Genomic DNA, 25,118 nt, shown 5'->3' with positions numbered 1-25,118 from the left:
CAGGAAGCCCCAGGAGGTGAGAGAAGCTTCCAGTGGAAAAAAGACAGCAGGGAGGAGAGGTTCCAGGAGCTGTGGTCTTGGGATACCCCCATCTGTGCAAGGTTCTGCCACAGTGACACCCTTCCTGACTTTACCTAGAACCATATTTCTACCCTATTTCATACCAAGCTGAAAGCAACTTCACGGGATGAAAAGAAACCACCCACCCCAATACACAGGAAGGCCTGGCGCACTTTTCAAAGAGCAGGTCTACATCCCCCGCCCCCTCCAGCCCATTTTTATGTCCCTGGTACTGAAATATCACCTCCTAATTAGGCAATTTTTGACAGTTCTCTGAAGTTCAGTTTTATTCTCTGGAAAATGAGAATATTAAGACACAATGGTATTGTGAGTAAGAACTGAAGCACATATAAAGAGCTATGATCTTGAGACTAAGACCCTACAGAGGCACACGATGTCATTACTGTCATCATCATCACTCATGTTTCTTCCCCCTCTGCCATCTGGATACTGAGAGTTGAACCCAGGGTGCTTTACCACTGAACCACACCACCAGTGCTTTGCAATTTATTTATTTATTTATTTATTTATTTATTTATGAGCAGGGTCTTGCTAAGTTGCAGAGGTTGGCCTTGAACTTGCAATCCTCCTGCGTCCACCTCCCAAGCTGCTGTAAAGTGCACCCAGCTACTCATGTTTCCACTGGTAGTACATGCCAACAGTTTGATACACAATTCCAAAGGACCATGGTATTACAATTTTGCCTACTGTTTAAAACATGCAACACTGTTTTTTGTTTCTTTGTTTCTGTCTGTACCACCGGGTTGGTCAAACTGTATTTTTAAAGACATCACTAGAAACAGTGAAGCAATAGTGATCTCTTGTGGAAGTGAACAGTATTTCCCAGTTTTTATAACCTAATACTGAAACACAGGATATTTTCCAGGCCCACTGGTGGAAAACGACCCATTTTTAGAGTGACTTTTCAAAGTTCAGTGCCTAAAACATAAGGCCATATTTAGGAGCCTTTCCTTGGAACCATAAAAAGTTTGTTTTTTGTTTTTTTTTCTCCTGGACCCCAACCCTCTAGCTCTAAGTTCCTCAAATCACCCTGGTAAGCCTAAGGCAAGTGTTCAGGAAAGACTCTTTTAGATATAGTAGTCCAAGGAGTCTCACTGGTGTGGTGTGCTACACAACACTGTGTTTTCATTAAATACTATTTTCAATAGGGGCCACAATATTCAAAAACTTTCCACTCAGATACCCATTTAAAAACGGGCTGGTAAAAAATTAATTAATTATTAATTAAAATGAGAAATTAATTAATTGAAAATGGCCTGGAAACCTATTGACAGCTGCTCATGTATCTGGGTCCATGGAAAGTAAAGAGTAAGGCTAGCTTGGGAATAACAGAACTAAGAAGGTTGGAGGGGACTCAAAATATTTGGTGAATTTCTCCCAATTCCTTCCTTCCCTTTCTTCCTGTGTTACCCTCAGATCATCTGGTTCTGAGAGTACTTGGAAAACTGATGTCACAAACAACATTAAAATTCACTTGTAAAATTCAGGCTATAACTTAATTCAGGCTGTACTACAGATTATTAGACACCGTGTGGCTTAAATAACAAGCTTCGTTTTCTCACAATCCTAGAAGCAGGAATCCGAGATCATGGTGCCAGCTGGGCCCTTGTTCCCCATTGCATGCTGACAATTTCTCTTTTATTCCTCACGTGGAAGGAAGAGGTGAGCTAGCTCTAGAGTCCCTTCCTTGGAAGGGCACTAATTCCAACTCTTGAGGACTCTTCCCTCCCAGCCTAATCTTTTCTCCCAAAGGCCCTGCTCCTGGTTATCATGATATGGGGGGGGGGGGGGGTTAGACTGCACCTTGTGAATTCTGGCGCATGCGCAGAGAAGGGGGGGGACACAAACTAAAACATATGCACCCTATAAGAATCAAAACCGAATGACTACCTACGCAACTGCCACCCAGGCTAAGCAAAAAATGTCACTAGTCCCTTCCTTCCAAAACCCCAGTCACATCTACCTCAGGGAAGACCCCTTGTATGGAGAGCCCAGGGCCAAAGTGGGGTTCTGGGACTAGGATGCTAGCAAGCCCGCTCTGAGGGAAACTGAAGGGGCGCTGCATAGGGCAGCCCATTCCCGGGACACTTCCACCTGGCCATGTCTCGTGCCTAGGACCAGGAGTCCCTCACCCGGGGTTCCTTATTTTCACTCTGGGACTCCTGTCAGACCTCCTGGGAGCCCCAACTGGGGCAGCTCCTATTTCTTCATGGGGTTGGGGGGGCACAAATTTACCACACAGGAAAAAAAAAAAAAGCTAGAAGAGCTTTACCTCAGGTCCTGGGCAAGGAGGGTGTAAGAGGCGAGAAGGTCCTGAGGTGAGGAGGGCTTGAGGCCTCGCGCCGAGAGCGAGCGCATAGACTCAGGCGAGGCAGCAAGGAGGCGCCCCCTCAGCAAGGTACGCATGCGCACCAGCAGCGAGTGGGCCAGGGGTCCAGAAAGCCTACAGCAGGGAGCGCGCATGTGCACCAGCAGCGGGCCTGGCAAGGCGTCAAGGAGACCACGAGCGAGCGGGTAGAGCGCGTGCGCACCTGCCGCAGGTCAGACGAGGCGTCAAGGAAACCACGTGCAGGAAGCTTCCATGGGCAACGGCACCGGGTCAGACAAGGTGGTAATGAGTTTGGGCAAGAAAAGCCGTTATGAAGAGCCTTGTGTCACCTGGTTCCCACCTGCAAGGAATCCTCTAGACCAAAGGTCAGCAAATATTTTTTTCTGTAGAACAGAGTAAATATCTAGGGCTTTGGAAACAGTCTCTACCATTTTAACACAAGCAACCATAGACAATATGTAAACAAATGAGCAAGACTGTGCTCCATTAAAACTGCCTTCAACAAAACAAAAACAAGTAGTGGCCTGATTTAGGTCACCAGCTGTAGTCTGCTGGTTCGTGCTCTAGATAATTTCCTTAGGAGGGAAACCACCAGGACAACTCAGAGCGGTACAGTGCACAACCTGGCTGCTGGGCCATGGAGCACATACACACCAACTCTGCAGGGTGAAGCCAAACTCCCAAAATGGTTTGAGTTTGCACTATAGAAGCATTTATTCACAGATGTAAAATTAAATTGGAGGGGGATATTCTATCATTTAATAAAAGAAAACATTTCCAATAAAGCTTTTACTTTTTGTTACTATCAAAATCTATGTGCATTGTTTCTATACTAATTGTAATGTTAGCTGGACCCTGAAGACTTTCGAATACTAACAGCCTTATGATTATGGAAAAATTGTTAAACCGTATATGGATTTGTGAAAACTATGTACATTTTCGTGGCACTGCATGATTGTATAGACAATAAGACTTCAAAGGATTGTCAGAGCTGGACACAGTGGTACTGCCTGTAATCCCAGCTACTCAGGAAGCTAAAGCAGAAGGATCACAACTTGGAGACTAGTCTGGATAACTTAGTGAGACTCTGTCTCAAAAAGAGCTGGAGATGTAGCTCAGAGGTAGAATGCTCGTGAGTTCAATCCCCAATTAGTAACCCATTCTTGTGGTTGTATGTGACGTGAAGTTTCATGGATGGTGTGTGTGTGTGTGTGTGTGTGTGTGTGTGTGAGAGAGAGAGAGAGAGAGAGAGAGAGAGAGAGATGGATAGATAGACATTGAGATTGTTATGTATTAATATATTAAAAGTTGTCACATGTTCACATTTTTGGCAAAAGAGTAATGGAAATACCAATTAAAGTAGAAAAAAAATACCAACTAACAAAGAACTTACTGAAATATATACTCTTTAACAGATGATGGTGGCTAAAAAGTTGCAATGGTTTTAAGTTATCAATATATACATTTTCACCAAGAAGCTGGGGATGTGGCTCAGTGGTAGAGCATGTGCTTACATGCCCAAGGCTCTGGGTCAAATCCTCAGCACCGAAACTAAAAATAATCACAAAGAGTAACTTGCAGTGTTATTTATTTATTTTTATGTATTTATTTTTGGTGGTGCTTGGGATTGAACCCAGGGCATTGCACATGATAGGCAAGCATTCTTATCACTGAGCTATAGCCCTTTACAGTGTTATGCTAAAATATTAGTATTTTATCATAAAAATCAGCTTAAGATGGTCCAGATGGGTTTTCAAATAATGGAAACTGGCTCTTCATTCCTTTTTTGGAGCTTTCTGACTAAGCAAGCATTAAGCTTTCCAAATAATAAGGCTATTTTCTCAAAATCTGATTAGCTCACTATTGAAGATCACTGAGCCCTTGTCCTTAAGAGCAGAGCTTACCTCATGAGGAGAGAAACTCTACCTTGGAAACTTTTTCTTTTTTTTTTAATTCGTTCTTTTTAGATATACATGACAGTAGAGTATATTTTGACATATTATGCATACATGGAGTATAGCTTATTCCAATTAGTAACCCATTCTTGTGGTTGTATGTGACGTGGAGTTTCATGGATGGTGAATTCATATATGAACATAGAAAAGTTACGTCTGATTCATTCCCCTCTTTCCTATTCCCATCCCCCCACTTCCCTTCTTTCTCCTTTATGTAATCCCCTGAACTTCTATTCTTTCCCTCCCCCCACACTAGCTGTGTGTGAATATCCACATATCAGAGAGAACATTCAGCCTTTGGTTTTTTAGAATGGGCTTATTTTACTTAGCATGATGGTCTTCAGATCCATCCATTTACTGGAAAAATCATAGTCATTCTTTTGATGGCATTAGTATTCCACTGTGTATATGTACCAAATTCTCTTTATCCATTCATCTGTTGAAGGGCACCTAGGTTGACCTAGGAGGGCCATATTCTTTAAGAAGAGGTTTTCTGTTGTCTGGAGGTAATGCAAACTCCCAGAATAGCAATAGCCTCCTTCACACACCCTCACTTAGGCACAGAGAATATTCCAATTTGTAAGGAAAGGGGCATTCACTGTGGCTTCTGGGGTCTTCATTTTCTGAAGCTCCAGGGCCTCAGCACCTGGGAGCTGCTGTCGCAAACAAAGAAGCAGGCATGCTGCCCAGTCTCAACCCCTTTCCAACCCTCTGGGAAGGCATCACTTCAGATCAAGGGTTGAGCTACATTCCTTAGGCAATATAGATTTACATCCCTTCTCTCCATATGGGACTGCAGACAAATTATTCACCATGGTACCTGTTATGGCTTGGATCTAGAATGCCCAGACCCCAAAACTCATGTGTTGAAAGAATAGCCCCCAATGGAGCAAGATTCAGAGGTGGGGCTTTTAAGCAATGACTGGATCACGAGGGCTCTGATCTCATCAATGGATTAATCCACTTTTTAAGGGTTAATCCATTGATAGCTGAATGGACTATTGGGACCTAGTTGGAGGAAGTAGGGCACTGCGAGGCATGGTCTAGGGGACTAGATCTGTCCCTGAACCCTCTCTCTCCCACTTCTTCCCAGCTACCATGAACTGAGCAGCTTTCCTCTGCCATACCCTTCCACCACGTTTCAGCCTTGGAGCCAGCAGACCACGGACAGAATCTACTGAAACTGTGAGCCAAAATAAGTCTTTCCTCCTCTTAGTTGTTCTTAGGTACAACTAATTACCTAAAAGAGTTCGAGGCCATTGGTTCAAGTGTGAGTGGGACAAGGATGTGTGCCTTCTAGTACTCTCAGCTGCAGAAATAGAACTGACCTCCCAGGACTTCAGTGAGGTTTGACTGTGAAACTTCACACACACACACACACACACACACACACACACACACACACACACACACATGGTGGCAGAGGCTGTTCATTCCATGTGCCAGAGATGAGCAGACCATTCCAGGTACCCAACTATAACCACCAGTGGTGCTGGGGCACAGGTATCACACCTAGCACCCTGACCTTACAGTCTGGGCGTCTGAGATAGGGAGAACAATTGCATTCTTCCCTGATTAAAACTTCATAGGTAACATTGGTAAAGCTTTTAGCTGCTGCCACCTGATATGCTCTAACAAAATATAGCTGCTGCTTCACTTTGCCCTCACATGAACCCCTGGAGTTAAGATACTGTTATCTCTGGCTTTACAAATGAGGAAACTGCAAGCAGGTATGACTCTTGACCCAAGCCACACGTGCACAAGGACAAAGCCAGGCCTATCTATGGCAACTTCCCATTCTTATTCCTTCTTCAGGGTCCCTACTGAAAGACACTAAAGCTTTTTTTTTTTTTTTTTTTTTTTTAAGAATTTAACCTTTGTGGGCTGGGGATGTGGCTCAAGTGGTAGCGCGCTCGCCTGGCATGCATGCGGCCCGGGTTCGATCCTCAGCACCACATACAAAGATGTTGTGTCTGTGATAACTAAAAAATAAAATATTAAAATTCTCTCTCTCTTTAAAAAAAAAAAAGAATTTAGTATTTTATTTGTTTTTATGTGGTGCTGAGGATCGAACCCAGGGCCTCACGCATACAAGGCAAGCGCTCTACCACTGAGCTACAACCCTAGCTCCACTAAGACTTATCCTGGGAAACAAACCCACCTTGGTCATCATCCTAGGAAACAGAATCTACTCTGTACCTGGTGCTATTTTACTTACATCACATATTAATCTAATTCAATCCTCACACCACCCTGAGTGTGGGCTATAATCATCCCATGATGAATGGGAGAGCTGAGGCCATAAAAACTGTCACTTGCCCAAGGCACACAGGTAGTCGGTGTAGAGCTAAGACTGTACCCACGTAGCGTGGGCTGTTCCTGCTCTCAGCCCTGGCACTTACCTGCATCTTCACAGGCTGCTCCATTCCACTCACCAACGGCTGGCTGAGGCCACACACATCCATACTACGGAGGCAAGGCATCTTGGAGAAGGCAGGTAGGTGCCAAGGTGGCATCCCTGGCTCTTATGGGTCCACTCGGTATACCTGGGCCAGCCTACCTTTGTCAAATGGCTGCAAATTCGTGGCACTTCACAAACACAGCTGCCACCTGCCTGGCAATGGTAGATTCTGTTCTTATTAGCAAGATGCTTCCGATCTCAGGACTCTCCTCCAACCTATGGTGCTTTACAGTCTCTAAACAAACCCATCAGAATTGCCTGTGGCCCAAAACTGGGACAGAGGCATCAGACACCAGAGATGGGATCAGCTCTCTCCCTCAAGATCCCATCAGGGACTTGGGTGGAGTGCCAGAAGGGAGGCCAGTGCTCCTTGTATTCAGCTAGAATTGATTTTAGAATAGACTCAAGTAACTGGCAACAGATTCAGGAACAAGTCAGAGCCCAGGAAAAAGGAGGTGAATGGAAAGGGGAGGTTGGTGATGAGACCCACCACATGAAAGGGCCTTACCTACTGTGCTAGGCTAAGGATATTTAAATGCAAGGGTGTGACAGACAAAAATGCAGTAGAATTCTACAAGGAAGGCTGGCTGTAAACAAGAAATTTTAAAAGATTTTATTCATTTTCCCTTCATGATTTTCCCCTGTCCCACATGTAATGTGTATATAGAGTGTACAAAGGAGAAACACGATGACAACTCAAAAAAATTCTTTAATAAAAATTATTCATAAAAATCCTAATAAATTTCAAAGAGCAAGATATTCCTTAGTACATTTATAAAAGAACATTTGGTCCTTTTACAAAAAGCTCCCTTTTAATTTAAATACATTTCTTATTTACAGATTAAACATAAAATATCTATAGTTGCAAAACATATTGCACATTACAGAGAAGCATTTGTGTATTTCAGTGAGTTTTCCTAGAGTTTCCAACTCTAGATTTTTTTTGTAAAACAGATTTACCTTTCTCATGTATAATAAATAAAAATGCAGCTTGTGTTTTGCTATTTAAAATTAAAACAAAATACCTTTTTAAAAATATTATTCCTCTGCCTCTCAGAAAGAGGGAAGGGAGTTGTGAATCAGGGAGTTCCACAGGACTGTTTTGTTTTGTTTTGTTTTGTTTTAATCAGATTCACATCCAAATTTAAGTGCAGCACAACCCTGAGCCCTGTGACCCTGGGAACCCATGGCCCAGGCCGCTGCACCTCTTGGCTTTCACACGGGGTCCCTGCCCTGCAGGGAAGAGTAGGAGCTGGAGGCTTGGGAATGGAAAAGCAAAGATTAGAATTTTTTTCTAAGGTCTCTGCTCAGCTACTCCGTGGCCAACATTACCGCTGGACCCTACCTTATTACCAGCACTAAATTTGAGACTATCAAAAGAAAAAGAGTTCTAGAGCCCTCTAGAAGAAAGGAATGTCTGACATTGAGTCTACAAACTCCAAAGTGAAGAATTAAATTGGCAATTATTCAGTAAACTGAGCTGAGAAACACTGAGGGATATTTTTCTTCCGGGTGGGGGGATCAGGGGAGAGGTGCGTAGGTGTGGAGGGCACTGAGACCCTCAGATTATAAAACTGCATTTACCAAACCAGATAACTGGACTCTTGGCTGGTATTTACCTGCACAGACACCACCCTGACACATTTTGTTTAAGTACATAAAAAAGTAAGTGTTGTGCATAGCCCACAATCCAGGGTAAGCAAAGCCCAGGACTTTTTATCAAAAGTGGAAGTTCAATAACAAAGAGCAAGCTCCGAAAAAGAAGCTAGGAAGAAAATGAAAGGAGGATTAGATGGCAGCACAGTCAAGAAAGCTAGCAAACATTCCTTTGTGACATACTCTTTCAGTTACATTGTCTACAGGAGCTAGGCCAGCTTTGTAACAATTTGAAACTCTGGCATGGGATAACTGTATCCCATCAGTTCAAACCATATGGTAGTTTTCTACAACAGTTCTTTGCAAAACTGACTTCAACCTGCTGACCAAGCCTGACACTAGAACTAGCTACTCGTGGCACCATGAGATGGTTCAGCCTCAGAGCTGTTCCAAAGGATGAAGTCTTCAGATTGGAGGGGTTCCTGGGACAAAATACGGAGCAAGGGGATTTCTCTGACATTCTCCTCCTTGGCCCTTCCCTACCCAGTATTTCAGAATATGGAAGAGAACACAAAAGGCCTGCAAGATATGTTACTGCTGCTGACATCCTGATTTTTGAAAAGAAAACAAGCAAGCTTTGAACTTGGCTCAGAGAACCTACTTTCATAACTGAAACCAAACAGTGTTCTGGCACCTAGCCACACAAATAATTGACAATGTCACATCACACTTTAATCTGGACAGTCTGGAAGCTCAAATAACCAGGATTAAGTGACAGTAACTGATTCACCCAGAGTCTCACCAACTGGTGTGAGTCGAGTAGGCAGAAGCCAGGAGGGTTTAAGAGTAAATACAGGGTTCACCTTGGCCTGTACCCAAGACCCGCCTGCTGTACTCAAGGCACCAGGGTGTTGCCTATTCCAAGGGCACAAGGAGGAAGAAATGCCTGAGCTTGCTCTAGAGTGACAGGTAATGGGCCCAGGTGAGAAGGGGGAACACTGGAGAGCTTGCACACAACCATTGCCACAGAAGCCACAAAGAGGGCTGGGAGGGTAGCCATAGAGAAAACCATGCCAAAGCACTCACTTCCTTCCCTGACATACCTGGTCTCCCGGCCTCTTCTCCCAGGTGTGTCATTCGTGGTCCCACCTCAACTTGCTTGGAGAAAAAGTAGAGGTGTGAACACACAGTGTGTACATGTGTGAGTTAACATTTTACGGAGTTAATGAAAATATTTAAAGTAGTATTTTCAAAGTATTGTGTTCAGTAGATGAGACACTTAATAGAACAATACTTCTAAAATGAAAAAAAAAAGTATTTGACATTTTCTTTAAAACAAATTGCATGAGAAATGTTACACTTACTGCTGAAAATCACCTCTTTAAAAATCCCACAGAAGTGAATGATACGTTTTCAAAACAAGTACACTTAAATTTTTAAGAAATAAATTTTCTCTCCCTTTTGACTAAAAATGAAATGGCTTAGATGGCTCTTCTTTCTAGGTTTGTTTTGTTTGTGGTGTTGCAGACTGAACCAGGTGCATGCTAGGTAAGCAGTCTATATATACCACTGAGCTACATCTCCCACCCTTATTTCTAGTTTTGAAAAGACTAAAATTGTGTGAAGTATATGAACATTCATGGGTGAGAAACATGATACAGGAGGCTGGCGATTTTTAAGAGACTTCCTGCCCTTTCAACCTGTGATGCTGCACAGAAGCCAGGCTACCGGTTGGGTCCAGCTCTGCTTTGTATGAACAGTCAGTTTAACTTCAAGGAGAGAACCTTCTGTCTGGCTAAGAAAATAACAAAAAGGAAAAGAAGGTGTTTTAGCACAAGTTCCTCTCATATGCTTTGCTAAAATCATAGATTGACAGGTCCACTGAATTAAGAACTTCCAGAATCTTCCTAACACACACCCTATTCCCCTTACACTACTGGCCCTATCAATCTTCAATACAAAACAAGCCTGCCACACCATAGCATTAGGTGTGACAGCCCTAGCCCAAACCAAAGTCCATAAGGCACTAATCTAAAGCCTGTACTACACAGAGAAATGGCTCAAGGTTATCAGAAAGTCACCTGATCACTTCTTTCTCCCTGATTAACTAATTGGCACTAGACACAGGTCACAAAAATGAAACAAAACTCTTAATCCAAAGTTGGTCAGAATTCTGAATCCTTGGTCAGGAAATATGAGAAAGAATGAAGCTCAGACAATCTTAGGGATTTTGTTGTTTTCTTTTTTTTCCCCTAAGAGGCACCCCCGGTTCTGGAACCAAGGGAGTATCTCACATAGGTCCAGGTTCAAAACAAATGCAAGATATCACTGTTAGCTAATCCTTACACCATAATAGAACAACCAAAAGACTGTTAGGATTCCAGTTAGACCATTATTCTTAAGCAAAGAACTTTGTAACACTGAAGATTACCTGGGGGCATAATTGAACAACTGGATGGTTTCCCCCTACGTGATCCAAAATCATAGTTGAAATATGGGGGAGAGCCCTAGTGGTCCAAAAGGAGAGAGAAAGCATGACACTTTCAATGCAATATATAGGGATGCCAATGGATCTTCAGGCCCTTTTGCATAGAAATTCCATTCCCAATCCTCTAACCAAGAGGTGGCAATACTGTAGTAGGGCAAGTGCTGGCAAAGCCAGGAGACTTGGACCCCAAATATGAAGCTGAGAAGGTCCATCCAAAGATGCCCCACCTATTGTGCTCACTAACATCAGCATATCAACAGAAGCCAATTTCCGTGTACCTTCTCATTTCAAATTATAACTTTAAGAAAAAGCAGGGAATTTTATTGAACAGAAGGGAAACACTGAAGTGTGTAAGGATTAACCCAAGGTGTGTAAGGAGTTGGACAGGAACTCCCACACTGTCACAGACAGCCAGATTCCACCCCTTCCCCTTCAGACTGGATGCTGGCGTGGTCTGGTTCAGGTGTTTAGATTTGGTTTAAGATGAGGTCACACAGAGGAGAGCAGATCAAATCAAGCCAACCATTTGGTCAATCTGTCGCATGTAGATGCTCTTCAGGGGCAGGGAGTACCTCCTCTCATCAGGAACACGATTGCACTAGGAAGACAAAAATGAATACCAAATTAAAATCCACGAGTTGACCTCTTGGGAGATGTGGTTGCATGACCTCTTGGGAGTTGGCCTCCCCACCGGGCCATGCACATGCCCAGAATCTGGACCCCTCTGATGGGCCTGTATCCTGGCACTTGACACAATGGGATCAGTGAGTATGGCAGATCAGAGGTCTCTTCTCTCTAAAAGAAAAGACACTGCCTGAGTTTAAACCCAGCTCCACTGAATAAACACAGGGTTCTTCAACCCGGGTACTACTGACATTTGGGGACAGATAACTCTGTTGTGGGGAACTGTCCTGGGTATTGTAGGACAGTCAGCAGCATTCCTGGCTTCCTGCCAGAGACCAGTGACAATTCCCAGCCCTCAATTGTGACAACCCAAAGTATGTCCAGTCATTGCCCAGTGTCCCTGGAGGAGCAAAATCACTCTCTGATTGAGGATCACTGATGAAATGTAATACCCTTACTTTATGGGTAAAGAAATGGAGATCCAAGGAGACCAAGGCATTCACAGTAAGTGCTTAGCAGCCAGGAATAAAAGCTGCATCCCTTGGGTCCTTTAATCTATCCAGAATTTCAGAAAATACTTCAGCTTTTTGAAAATGGTGTGTTTTCCTGAGTTACGTTCTTCTCGTCCATATACAATCTAAAAGCATAAGAGTACAATTTTCTTTTTATTACAGGCACTCCCTTCATACACTCAAGGACGATGTGGTTCTTGCAACTTAACCAAATGTATTATCCCTAGAAACAGCTGTCCACATGCATTCCTTATATAGTTCTTCCCCAAAGCATTTACCCAGGGCTCTGCACTAAAACTCACAGAGTAGTGCACATCCCCAAAAGATCGGGACCTCAGCCCTTCTGTTGGTCCCACATTCCCTCACACTTTTGTAGACACAAATTCTTCTGCCTGAATATCCCTTCCAGGAAGCTCCTCCTCATCCTTCAAGCGCCAGCTCAGTGAATCCTCCCTGATTTTCTTATAAGTTGCTCCCAGCCCCTCAGTATCCCCAGCACTACTAACATACACCTAGGGGGCTGGGGATGTGGCTCAAGCGGTAGCGCGCTCGCCTGGCATGCGTGCGGCCCGGGTTCGATCCTCAGCACCACATACCAACAAAGATGTTGTGTCCGCCAAGAACTAAAAAATAAATAATAAAAAAATTCTCTCTCTCTCTTTAAAAAAAAAAGAACTCAGGGTGAGCTTCCGGAAAAAAAAAAAAAAAAAAAATAACATACACCTAGGGAGGAGTTGGCCTCCCCACTGGGCCATGCACATGCCCAGAATCTGGACCCCTCTGATGGGCCTGTATCCTGGCACTTGACACAATGGGATCAGTGAGTATGGCAGATCAGAGGTCTCTTCTCTCTAAAAGAAAAGGAACTGCCTGAGTCTAAACCCAGCTCCACTGAATGAATGACCCAGATGCCACCGTGTCTTTACTCATCTACTAAAAGCGGGTTGTTGTAAAAAATACAGAAAGCATGTAGAGCACTGCCTGACACACAGTGTGCTGCCGATCATTAACATCCCTCTCTCTTCCTATCCTTCACAACTTTGCTCTGTTCACTTCATCAGACTACATGGCCCTGTGGAAACTGAGGTGGTCTACCTGTGCTCTGGTGTGTTGATTTAGTTCACAGAATGATGGGAAAACTTTCACAAAAGGAAAGGTGCTGGGCTGGGGATGTGGCTCAAGCGGTAGCGCGCTCGCCTTGCATGCGTGGGACCCGGGTTCGATCCTCAGCACCACATACCAACAAAGATGTTGTGTCTGCCGAGAACTAAAAAGTAAATATTAAAAATTCTCTCTCTTTCTCTCTCTCTCTCTCTCTCTTTAAAAAAAAAAAAAAAAAAAAGGAAAGGTGCTGAAAGGGTGCCCCCAACCAGGCAACCAGTGTGGGAAAGGGGCAGACCTGACAATGAGGCTTTTTCTGAGAAGACAGGTGGCATCCGGTGCACTGTGGGATAAGATCTGAGATTTCAACTGGTCCAGGGTCCATTTCCTGATCCTTACTTTCAAACCATTCTTGTGATTCAAACCAACACAACCCTATGGGCCTTCCATGAAGGCCTCAGGAACTTGCATTTCCACATCTTCCCAATGTCCACCAGGAGAACCTGGGTGTGCTGAGTCCAGCATTACTGTAAATGAAACTGGAAACCCAGTGTACTCTGAAAAGCATCATCAGGGGCTGGGATTGTGGCTCTGCGGTAGAGCGCTCGCCTAGCATGCACGGGGTCCCTGGGTTTGATCCTCAGCACCACATAAAAATAAGTGAATGGAATAAAGGTATTGTGTCCAACTACAACTAAAAACTAAACATTAAAAAAAAAAAAAAAAAAAAAGCATCATCAGCTGTAACAACTCTGACTGCTCTTCCCTCTCCTGCTGGCAGGTGACTTTGCTGGATCTCTTCCATTGCCCCTGCGGATCCACTCTCCACCCACTCTGGCACCCAGGAGGACAACCTAATGGATTGCATCAACAGGCTCCTTTGCCTTCTGGCTTCTCATGGACACAACCAAAGAGAAGTTCCAGCAAGAGATCAGAAGGAGGAGGAAAGATCAGGTATTGCCCACACCATGAACAAAGCCACATCCAAGCAGTGGCCCGTTCCATGGCCACACCTCACACATGAGACTCTCCTTCCAAGATACTGTGGCCACTGTCTCCACTGCCCTTGCAGCCAGGTAACTGTGCTGCTGCTCCTGGTTTCCTTACACCCTGATGACACATCTAAGTCAATGGTCCCTTTATGAAACAGCAAACTGAGTGTGCCATTCACTTTGTTAGGGACTCTCAGTGCTAAAGGAATTAGGTTTTTTCCTCTTCCTCCACATGCATACTGCCCCTGGATATGCAACTCACATTAGAGCTGGAGTTGAGGACTTTTAACTCATGAGGTTTTGGCCTGTGCACAAACTTTCCCTCTTGGTCCTTTCCTCTATCTTCAGAGAAGAATTCCTTCCAAGGTGATTCTCGAAGATGTTTGTCCACGGATACAATGTGGCCCTCTGTTGTAAACATGTATTTGGATCCAGATTTGTGTACTGGATTCTCCTCATCAAATAGCTAGAGGGACAGAAAGAAAAAAAGATGGCTCAGTGGTACAGTATTGCTCAGCTAGCATGCATTAGGACAAGGATTCAATCCCCAGCATCCCCCCACACCAAAATAAATAAATAAATAAAAGACATAACTGGCAACTAACTGTGAGGCTGGGGTTGTGGCTCAGCGGTAGAGCGCTTACCTAGCACAAACATGTGAGGCCCTGGGTTTGATCCTCAGCACCATACAAAAAAAATAAATAAACAAAATAAAGGTAGTGTGTCCAACTATAACTAAAAATAAATATTAAAAAAAAAAAAAAAACTTACTTCTAATTCATAGGAGAGTGTCCCAGCTACTCAGACCAGACTTGCAAGAAAAGGCATCAAATGGACACTGGTTTCAAGGCAGGATCCACCTATTTAAACTCAAATGCCTAGACCTGTTCCAACTTCCATATCCTACCCACACCCAGAGACTGAGAAACCCCTGGGTTAGGACCCAAGCACACATGGTCTATAAAGGTTCCCTGGATTGTGGGAAGCCATTCTCACACGTGATCGGGTGCCTCCCGTTGAGGGTCTGAGGCACTTTGGCATAAGTCGAAGTTTTTCCCGGCCCTCTCCTGATGAGAGAGCCCATCCGTGTGGGGGTGTGCCTGACCACTGACCCCGGGGACCCAATCGCTGACCCTGACCTTGGAGTGCAGCCCCCCCTCAACCTTCATTGGATGGAATTCTCCCCTGAATCTCTGGTTCCCTAATAAAAGGCTACTCCCCGGCGTGCTCGCTCTCTCTCTCCTGCTAGCCCTGAGTAATCCTTGCTGCCCTGCTGGGCGGCTAGAGGAGCGAACCAGAGAGGGGAGCCGTCTCGGACCTAGCAATAGAATTAAGGTAATTGAGTCTTGTGTTTTTATTTCGATCTCGTCTAACTAACTTTATGCCTAGAACCTCATTAATGAAACCACTGCGCAGGCCGCGTGGTAGACTGGATGATTCTCATATACCCACCAAGAGTCCTCATGCTCAAATTCTAGAACTAACCCCACCTCACACACACCTAGACCCTAAAATTGAGATGCTAGAGTCAAGGAGCATGTTTTACCCATCACTGTATCCCCAGGGCCCAGCCCAGAGCCCCATACATCTGTCAACATTTAGCTCAGTCTTGAGTAGGGCTCTGCAGCCACAGTGGCTCACAGGCAGTCCTTTCCAGCAACAGCAGATGTGAAGGGAATAAGAAAAGGTGCAACGGGGCATCAGGAAAAAAACTAACCCACTATGGGATGAGTCGGGGAGAAGGCAGGTGTTCAACAAATGCTGAATGAAGGAAAGCAGCAGTCTCACCTTATCCATGAGGGAGAGTTTCAAGACATTCCACAGATTCCCAGAATCACAGACAGTACTAAACTCTATACTATTTATTCCTACCGAAAATTCTATGAAACAATTTTATATACAATTAGATGTAGTAGGAAACTAGCAATAATAACTAATAATAAAGTAGAATAATTGCATAACAATATACTGTAATTAAAAAATTTAAACTTGTGAATTGTTTATTTCTAGAATTTTGTATTTAATAATTACAGACTACAATTAAACTCAGGTAACTAAAACCATGGACAGCAAAACCACAGATAAGGGGAAACTATTACACAGAAAGGTTATTGGTGACCTAAACTAGTTTACAGATGAAAAGTGAGACTTGGCATAGCTCATGGGAAAAGAATGGGGTACAGCCAAGGTTCTTTTCCTCCTAGACTGGGATCTTTCCCCTTGCACATGCTATGGGGTCTCCTTCCTTTACTCCAGAACGGTCCTGTTAACATCCTTCTGACACCATGGCTGCTGGCTGGAGAGGCTTAGCCAGGCTGCAATGAGAACAAGACCTCTGCACACCCAGGGTACAGCCACAGGCTACTGTCCTCCCACAGGCTAGACTACATGGTCTGCCAGTGGACACACCACCTCCTCTCTGGGCTTCTGTAGAAAGTAACCAGTCAAGAGAGTGATCTGGAACCATCAGACCAGTAAGTCCAAAACTTGGCTTTGTACAGAATCACTGGAGACACTTGTCAAAATTAAATTGCCAAGTCAACTTGAAAAAATTCTGACTTAATAAGGCCCCACAGTGATTCTGACCCAGCCAGCTCCAGACCTTGGAACCACTGAAATGGGTGACACAATGGATCAGTACTGTTGCTACCTCCGAATCCTCCAAGCAGGAGCTCCTGACACTGTACGTGGCCATACCAAGTCAAGTAGCAGAGAGGGAAGGAGAGCAGCTACATACACAAATGCACCACCCCTCCATGTGGCAGAGCAGAGAAGTGGAAAGAGCTCAGGGCAGGAATGAGGAGCACCATTCCAGTCTCAGCTCTGCACGTAGTCACCCCAAGACCTCAGGAAAGCCACCTGAACTCAGTGTAGGCTGTGCTTTCCAAAGGAAGAACAAACATGAACTAAGTGATGCCACAGGTTCCTTCCAGGTCCAGAAATTCTCCCTGTCCACACATGCACAAGTGTGTGCCTGAGGGTGTTTTATGGACAGAGACAGCTGGACTGCAGGTCTTGGGCAAGACCATGTACAGAGAGAGCAGTGAAAAGGAGTCATAAATGCCACTCTCAGGCTGGGCTGGAGTGCATGCCTACATTGCAAACAAACAAACAGAAAGGAAAAACAAAAAAAAAAAGCTAACAAAAACCACTGCTTTTCTCCTCAGAGAAGCCTTCCCAACCACGCTGCACACAGCTACTAATCAAAAGTTTATTTATGTTTATCTGCAAACAACTCCTCCCCAAGGTTTACAACCATGAAGTCAGCAATAGCAATAGTACTGAAAGTGCTGGCATTCCAGAGTATGTACAATGTCCAGCACACAACAGTGCCAAGAATGCTGCAAAAATGCCTGCTCTGAGCCATGCTAAACAGTCTTGGTTGATCTTTCAGCACACATACCAGGTATAAGTATTTACAGGTCTCACTGAGAAAGAAGCTCTCCATCCGGTCCTCTTTAGACTTGTCTATAACGTGGTGCAATGTGGCATACCCACACCTGCAAAACAGATGTCTGGTCAGTCCAGCCTCTATTCCTTTCCCCCTGCTGATGGATGTCAGAAGAGAAGTATTTTATTAACCTGATAACCAACCAAGTTATATAATACCATATGATGAATTAACTATAGGGCTAGGATTATAGATCAGGGGTGAGGTGCTTGGCTAGCAAAGGCAAGGCCCTGGGTCTGATCCCCAGCTCCAAGGGGAGGGGGAAATCACTGCAAACCTATATTATTTTGTTTTTTTAGCATGGATAGTTTGTAAATTTATTTTAAAAGTGTCAGCTGCTAAACTACCAGGTTAGTCCCCAGACTGGGGAAGGGAGGACAGTGCAAGCTATTTGCCAAAGATACAGTATGAGATCAAGAAAGTGACTGGCATCAAATTTAGAAAGATTGGTTTAAATTTTTAGCACCAGTACCTAGAGAACTTACTATGTGGGTATTCTAAAATAGTATTTTCTAAGAAAATACTTATGATACACTAATGTATAAAAAACAAAAGCTGAGCTGGGTGCAGAAAAACATGCCTATACTCCCAGTTACTTGGGAGGCTAAGGCAGGAGGATCACAAGTTTGACGATGAACTGGGTAACTTAATGAGACCCTGTCTCAAAATAAATAAAAAGGCTGAGGCAGGAGGATCACAAGTTCATAGCCTGCCACAGCAACTTAGTGAGGCTCTAAACAAGTTAGTGAGACCCTGTCTCTAAATAAAATACAAAAAGGGCTGAGGATATGGCTCAGTGGTTAAGCACCCCTGGGGTTCAATCAATGGTACCAATAATCAATAAAAATAAAAGGGCTGGGCATATAGCTCAATGCTAGAGTACTTGCCTAGCATGTATGTGGTCCTAGATGGAAGGAAAGAAGGAAGGGAGGGAGATATGGAGGGAGGGAGGTATGGAGGGAGGGAGGGAGGAAAAACATAGTCAGCAGGTCACAAAATTGAAATATAGAATACGGTTTTATGCATACATACATATATGTACACATCATATATACAAATATATTTTAAAAGACTTTATATACTTAAATGCTGACTATAGTTATCTGTAAAGATCACAACAAAAGAATATTCTAAATCTTGGTATTTCCTTTATTCCCTAAATGTTTCTGTGTTATTTGCATAACTAAGGAAAATGAGTTACTTAAAAACAGTCTGCTGAAACCTTAGTTTTAAAAAAAGAGAGGAAACATAAAAATCAATTCCCACTATACTGAGATGCCACTACATCAAAAGGTAAACCATTTCCCCACAAAATTAACTCTAATGATCTAAGTTCTACAAATTAAAATACAAAGTAGGATATTTCCCCACAATAACTCAAATCACAGAGAAAAGAAGGAACTTAGAAAACTGACTTGACTTTTGTGTACTTTTCCAGACTCTGTAGAATGTCCATTCCTACATGGAGGTAGAAGGGATTCTTGGTTGCCTACAGGGAACACAAGAGACTTTTATAAGGGCTGGGAAGACATGCTATCAACAACCGTCATGAGTGTAGGGTTCCCCAAGGAGACGCGTCACCAGCTGAGCAGGGTTCAGCTCACTTCATCTTTAAGGTCATGAATGTAAAGGACAAGATGTCCTATCAGTCCACATCACAGCACACCCTTAACAAGGGTCAGAAAATCTGGTCTTGGGTAGAACAATACTCTACTTTGGCTCTCCTGATCCTCATCATGGTCAGAAATGAAACAATGCCCACCCTGACAGTACCACATCTGAGAACAAACCTAGTTTCTACCTTGCCTCAAAACTCCCTAGAAACCTTAGATACACGCACAGGAAACAGGACATTGGCCCCATCCCAATTATGGCAACATAAGGTGAGGCTAATGGGAATAAGCCCCTTAAAGTGTCTATGGAAGGCCTCTACAATCAGTTCTCAGATTGATTCAGTATTAAAAAAAAAAAAAATTTTTTTGAGGGGCTGAGGTTGTCAACTTAGTAGTAGAGCACTTCCCCAGCATGAGGAAGGCCCTGAGTTCCATAATGCCTCTTCTATCATATGCTCTTAGATGATTTGGGGGGAGGAGAGGAGCTGAGTGTGGTGGTTGGTGCACACCTATAATACCAGCAACTTGGGAGGCTATAGTAGGAGGATCACAAGTTTGAGGCTAGCCTTAGCAACTTAATGAGCCCTGTCTCAAAGATAAGACAGCTGGGCGTGGTAGTGCACGCCTGTAATCCCAGTGGCTCGGTAGACTGAGAAAGGAGGATCCCAAGTTCAAAGCCAGCCTCAGCAATGGTGAGGTCTAAGCCATTCAGTGAGACCCTGTCTCTAAATAAAATACAAAATAGGGCTGAGAATGTGGCTCAGTGGTCAAGTGCCCCTGAGTTCAATCCTCAATACCAAAATAAATAAATAAAGTGAAAATGACTTGAGATATACTCAGAGTAGAGCACCTCTGGGTTCTAGTACCTCCAAAAAAGAAAAATAGGAAAGAGGAGGTAGCAACAGAAACAAAGAGGTATAAGCCCATAGGCAACAGAACTAAGCTTAAGAGAACTCAAGCACGCATGCCGTGCTCACAGCATGCACAGCCACACTCCAGCAAGGGTCAGAGAGGCCACACTCCAGCCAGGGTCAGAAAGGCCATGTATGATATCACCTCTTCCCGTTTTTGAGAGGTTCTGAAAAACTCTTGAGGTCTCACTTTAGGCATGAGAACTATTACCAGTTTCATAGGATTTCTCCTTTTTTCATCTAAAAGCAAATGGCAATGATTCAGTATAAGAAAATTTTTGAGGGGCTGAGGTTGTCAACTCAGTAGTAGAGAGCACTTCCCCAACATGAGCGAGGCCTGAGTTCCACAACGTCAGCACCCGCCTCCGTGTCCCTGCCCCAAAATTACTGAATAAATCCAAACCGCAGTACCATAGTACTACTACTAGAGTGTAAAACAAATCAGGTTCTACTTGGCCCACACAGGCATCTGTCAGAGGCCTCCTGAGCTGCATGGGAGGGACAGCTTCTTGGAAACTTCAGTTACTCTCCATGAGTATGCATGTGTGATGTGCACAGAAGCATACATATCAGGGAGGAGACTTTCTACAGTTAGAATGACATTCCCTTTGGCACTAAAGCAACTGGATGAAAGGTGAACATCATGGGTGTTTTTTTGTTTTGTTTTGTTTTGTTTTATGGTACTGGAAATTGAACCTAGGGCCTTGTGTATGCAAGGCATTCTACCAACTGAGCTATATTCTCAGCCCATTTTTTTTTTTAAGTATTAGACAAAAATCAGCATTCAGAAGAATCCCAGATGACTTCCTCTACAAATAAGTAACAGACTGTCTATTTTTCAGAATAATTAGTATAAAGACCAGGATTCCTCAGTATACTGGAACTGAATTGCATCCCAGAAAAGGGTACTTTGGTCAGAGTTGAAACACATTAAGGACAAAATTTTCCTCACAAATATTAGAAGAGGTGTGAAATAAGTCCTATAGTAAAAACATGATTCTTAGCAAAATGTGAGGTTAAAAATATATTTAGTTGGGAGGCCAAGGCAGGAAGATTGTGAGTTCAAAGGCAGCCTCAGAAATAGCGAGGCACTAAGCAACTCAGTGAGACTTTGTCTCTAAATAAAATACAAAATAAGGCTGGGGATGTAGCTCAGTGGTTGAGTGCCCCTGAGTTCAATCTCTGGTATACTCCCCCAACACACACACAAAAATCATATTTAGGATAACTTAGGAAGCTAAGTCAGAAGGATCACAAGTTTGAGGCCAGTCTGAGTAACTTAAACCCTGTCTCAAAAAAATTAAAAAGGCTGGGTAAGTAGCTCAGTGCTAAGTACCCTGGGTTCAATCCCAAAGACCAGGGGGAAAAAAAAAAAAATCAGCTGCAGATGCTCACTTTCTCTCCACCCTGTGGAACCCTGACAATATTACAAATTGGTAGTAACTCTGCCAAGTCTCTGTGAAACAACAAATTGTTCAATGAATGCCAGTACCTGGTAGAGGAGATATGTGGATTCCACCAACTCTGGTCTAAGTGGGTAGAAGAGAACATCAGGGGCCTGCAGCTGCCAGTTATACCTTTCAGGGAGGGCCCCATATCGTTTCCATATGGCATAGTAAAAGGCATGGAGGCAGATGGCATCTTCCACATCTCCTATCAAAACCTAAGAAGAAGATGACACAGGTCACCAGGCTGAGATGCTTTCTCAAGAGCAAGAAGAAGTGACACAGAGGCTTTTGTCTGACCCCTGGTTCTAATCTGTCCTCATATAGCTGGAGATAAAACCAACCCAAAAGCAGTGGCCCAGACAGATGCACTCTGTATCTGGCCATCATATGCCACACTGATGTGAATGGCATGGCAGAGCTTAAATGACTCATGAACAAAAAACAAACAGCAGAGATGGATCATCCAAACATCCCATGCAATTACTTTGCAAGTCTGGTTCTGTACTTACATACGTTGACTGTTTAATATTCTAGAGTCTGATTTCACAAAGAATAATCAAGACATGTTATGCAAATCCAGAGGAGCTAAAGAACACTCAAGAGATTGAAAGATTGAGATGGGGGGAAACAAGGATGGAATCCCTTTCCATTGATTCATTATTCTTAGCAAATACCTGCAGTCCAGGGAAGAAGGCCTGAAGAGAGTCAATCCAGGTGTTCATGAGTTGCCCGCTGAACATGTTCACATTGACATAGAGAGGGGGGTCTCCTTCTCCTTCATTACAGGCTTCCCGTCTGCAAATCCAAACAGCACATGCAAAGGTGAAAAGAAAAAGAAAGTTCACTGAGAGCTCTAGCTCTGTTGCTCTAGCAGTCCCTGGTAGTTTTATTTAATCAGAATCAACATTAATTTTTCTTAACTCGTTTGGAGATAAGATTGCCACTAGTTGAATATACTAGAATGTAGCAGAAGATAACATCTACTACAGAATAAAACATATTTTGCAAAAATCACTTTGGCATTCAGATATAAGAATACTGCTGTGTAACAGAATTGATACAATGCATGGTTCTGTGTGGGATTTGACTTGAATGAGGAAACTTGGTTCTTTCTGTACAAAGACTTTCTTCTCATGGACCTGAAGGAATAATACATCAGGGCAGGACCCTTGGAGATTACTGCTCAGTTTAGATTGGGATTTTGAAAAGCAAAAATGACTTAATTCTAGCCAGAAACCCTCTTCCTTAAACACAGCACTCACACAAGTGCTTCCCATAATACCTAATGTAGAAATGAGTCCAAGAAAATCTTACAAAGCAGGAAGCTCAGTAGCCATAACCCACATTGGCCACTGAACACATAAATGCATACAAAAATAAACCTGGAGAAGAGTGACAGCAGAGTAAAAGCCACTGTAGCTCTGAATGGCTCTCCCTTCACATTCTCTCTCTCCTGCTATTTGGAATGTACAACCAAGAACAGCAAATAATGCTGTTTTAACAAGCTCAGAGGGAGTAAAAATGTGGTAACTGTCATTTCTTTCATCAGGTATAAAGACCAATCCTAGCAATTCTTCAGAAAGAAAAGGGATGAAAATAATGATTGCCTTGAATTACAGCTCTCTCTACAATTACAGCCACTGTTAGACACAGGGATGTGTCATCCCTTCTAATAGCCAGTGTCCACAATGGCTCCTAATGACCTCTACTTTCTGGTGGATACGCTTATGCATCAGGGGTTGCACTAGGTGACCGACAGTCTGGCAGAAGGGCTGGCACATCATTTCCAGATGAAGTCATGAAAGCACTATTCCCGCCCCCCCCCCCCCCGCTTTTGTATCCTCTCTCTCTGTCCTCTCTCAGATCACTCATTCTGGGGAAGCCTGCCGACATGAACTCCCTACAGAAAGGCCTCTGGCAAAGAACAGAGACTTCTAACCCATAGCCAATGAGAAACTAAAGCCTGCCACTCCCATCTCCACACACACTAGTGAACCTCAAAGGAGATCCTCCAGCCCCATTCACGTTTTGAATGGCCATGACCCTGGCCAACAGCTTAAGAGCAACCAGGAAGACCCTGGGCCAGATCCATGGGCTCAGCTGCTTCGGATCCCTGTCCTTCAGAGACTACACAAGCTAATGTTTGTAATGTTAAGCCACTAGATTTTGGAGTACTATGCCATGTGACAGATAACTAATACAGACCTTCACCCCCCAAATGACTAACAAACAAGTAGGAGAGATGGTAAGGTGAGGGCAGACACAGAATAGGAGTTTATGTTAATAAAAATGGGAATATTTCAAAATGTAAACTCTTCAAGTGACAAAAAGGAAACATACCCTCTTCTTAAGTAGTTTTGAATGCTCTGATATGCAGCATTAAACATTTCTAGGTCTTCTTTTTCTCCAAAGAGAATGTAGGACTTCAAGAGGTATTCATAGAAGGAGTCCAGCCCAGCACCCAAGCCACTCTGCTTTCCAACCCAGTCACCTGTCTGGATGTTCACAACATTGCCTGCAAAAACAAACAAGGACTTCAGTCCCAGTCATCTTGGGGGGAGGACAGTCCTCCTACTTTAACCTCACTGCTTTATGGCGCCCTCATCCTCACTAACAAAGAAGTGAATACTTGGCCCTAAAATTTTTGTCAGTCCTATCAGTATCTTGAACAGCCTAAAGATCTTTCTGAATATATAGACTGAACCACAGACATAAAAAGGAGATGATAAACATTTTGTTTTTTTACTTTTTCCCCCTTTTTCACATTTTTTATTGGTGCACTGTGGTTACACATAATGATGGGATTTGTTATTACATCATGTACATGCATACAATAAAAAAGGGGGCTAAACACTTAATGCAAAGAAAAATAGGTTTTATCATTTTGCTTTTCCAGATTGGCAATCTGTTTCAAAGTCCAAAGGAATATTTACAGCCCTTAACTCAGTACTGTCACTCCTGGGAATGTATTCTGAAAAGATGTTTTTAAAACAAAAAGTGTAGCCAGGCACAGTGGTGCATGCCAGCTAGTAGGGAGGCTGAGGCAGGAGGATGTCAAGTTTGACTTAGGGAGATTGTGTCTCAAAATCAAAATAAAAAAGACTGGGGGAGCTGGGTTGTGGCTCAGCAGTAGAGTGCTTGCCTAGCACATGTGAAGCCCTGATCCTTAGCACCACATAAACGTAAAAAAATAAAATAAAAATTAATGTATTGTATTCAACTACAACTAAAAACATATATATTTTTAAAAAAGGCTGGGAATATAGCTCAGTATACTGTGTCCCTAGGTTTAATCTCCAGTACAAAAAGAAAAAATTATATTGTTCAACAGAAAATTATCTGTAATGTGGGAAAAAAAAAGAGAAATAATCCAAGTGTCTAACACCAGAGAACGAGTTAATAGACAATTATGTAAGCTTTTAAACATGGTGACTATGAAAATAAGATAACTCAAACACTGGAATGAACTATCAAATGTAAGGCAAAATAAAAATCTTTGTGTTTGTTAACATGCTATAATTCAAAATATATAACAGTTGCACATCCTAGGCTACAA

General features: G+C 43.3%; 1 protein-coding gene across 1 annotated transcript in view; it reads right to left on the bottom strand.

Annotated features, from left to right (window-relative positions):
• Window positions 1–7,571: 7,571 nt before the first annotated feature.
• The window catches only part of Edem1 (ER degradation enhancing alpha-mannosidase like protein 1), a 31,250-nt gene continuing 13,703 nt past the window's right edge, over window positions 7,572–25,118 (bottom strand). Inside the window, exons 6-12 of the mRNA XM_026383060.2 lie at window positions 23,903–24,077; window positions 22,237–22,357; window positions 21,607–21,777; window positions 19,006–19,079; window positions 17,543–17,639; window positions 14,402–14,605; window positions 7,572–11,508 (exon numbers count right to left, since the gene is read on the bottom strand). Coding sequence (XP_026238845.1) covers window positions 11,419–11,508; window positions 14,402–14,605; window positions 17,543–17,639; window positions 19,006–19,079; window positions 21,607–21,777; window positions 22,237–22,357; window positions 23,903–24,077 — 932 coding nt within the window. The 3' untranslated portion in view covers window positions 7,572–11,418. The remainder of the gene's footprint in view (window positions 11,509–14,401; window positions 14,606–17,542; window positions 17,640–19,005; window positions 19,080–21,606; window positions 21,778–22,236; window positions 22,358–23,902; window positions 24,078–25,118) is intronic.

This window comes from Urocitellus parryii, chromosome 16 (genome assembly GCF_045843805.1).
Source record: "Urocitellus parryii isolate mUroPar1 chromosome 16, mUroPar1.hap1, whole genome shotgun sequence".
NCBI classification, from domain to species: domain Eukaryota; kingdom Metazoa; phylum Chordata; class Mammalia; order Rodentia; family Sciuridae; genus Urocitellus; species Urocitellus parryii.
The sequence above is the reverse complement of the archived record's forward strand: the minus strand, read 5'-3'. Positions and strand labels throughout refer to the sequence as shown.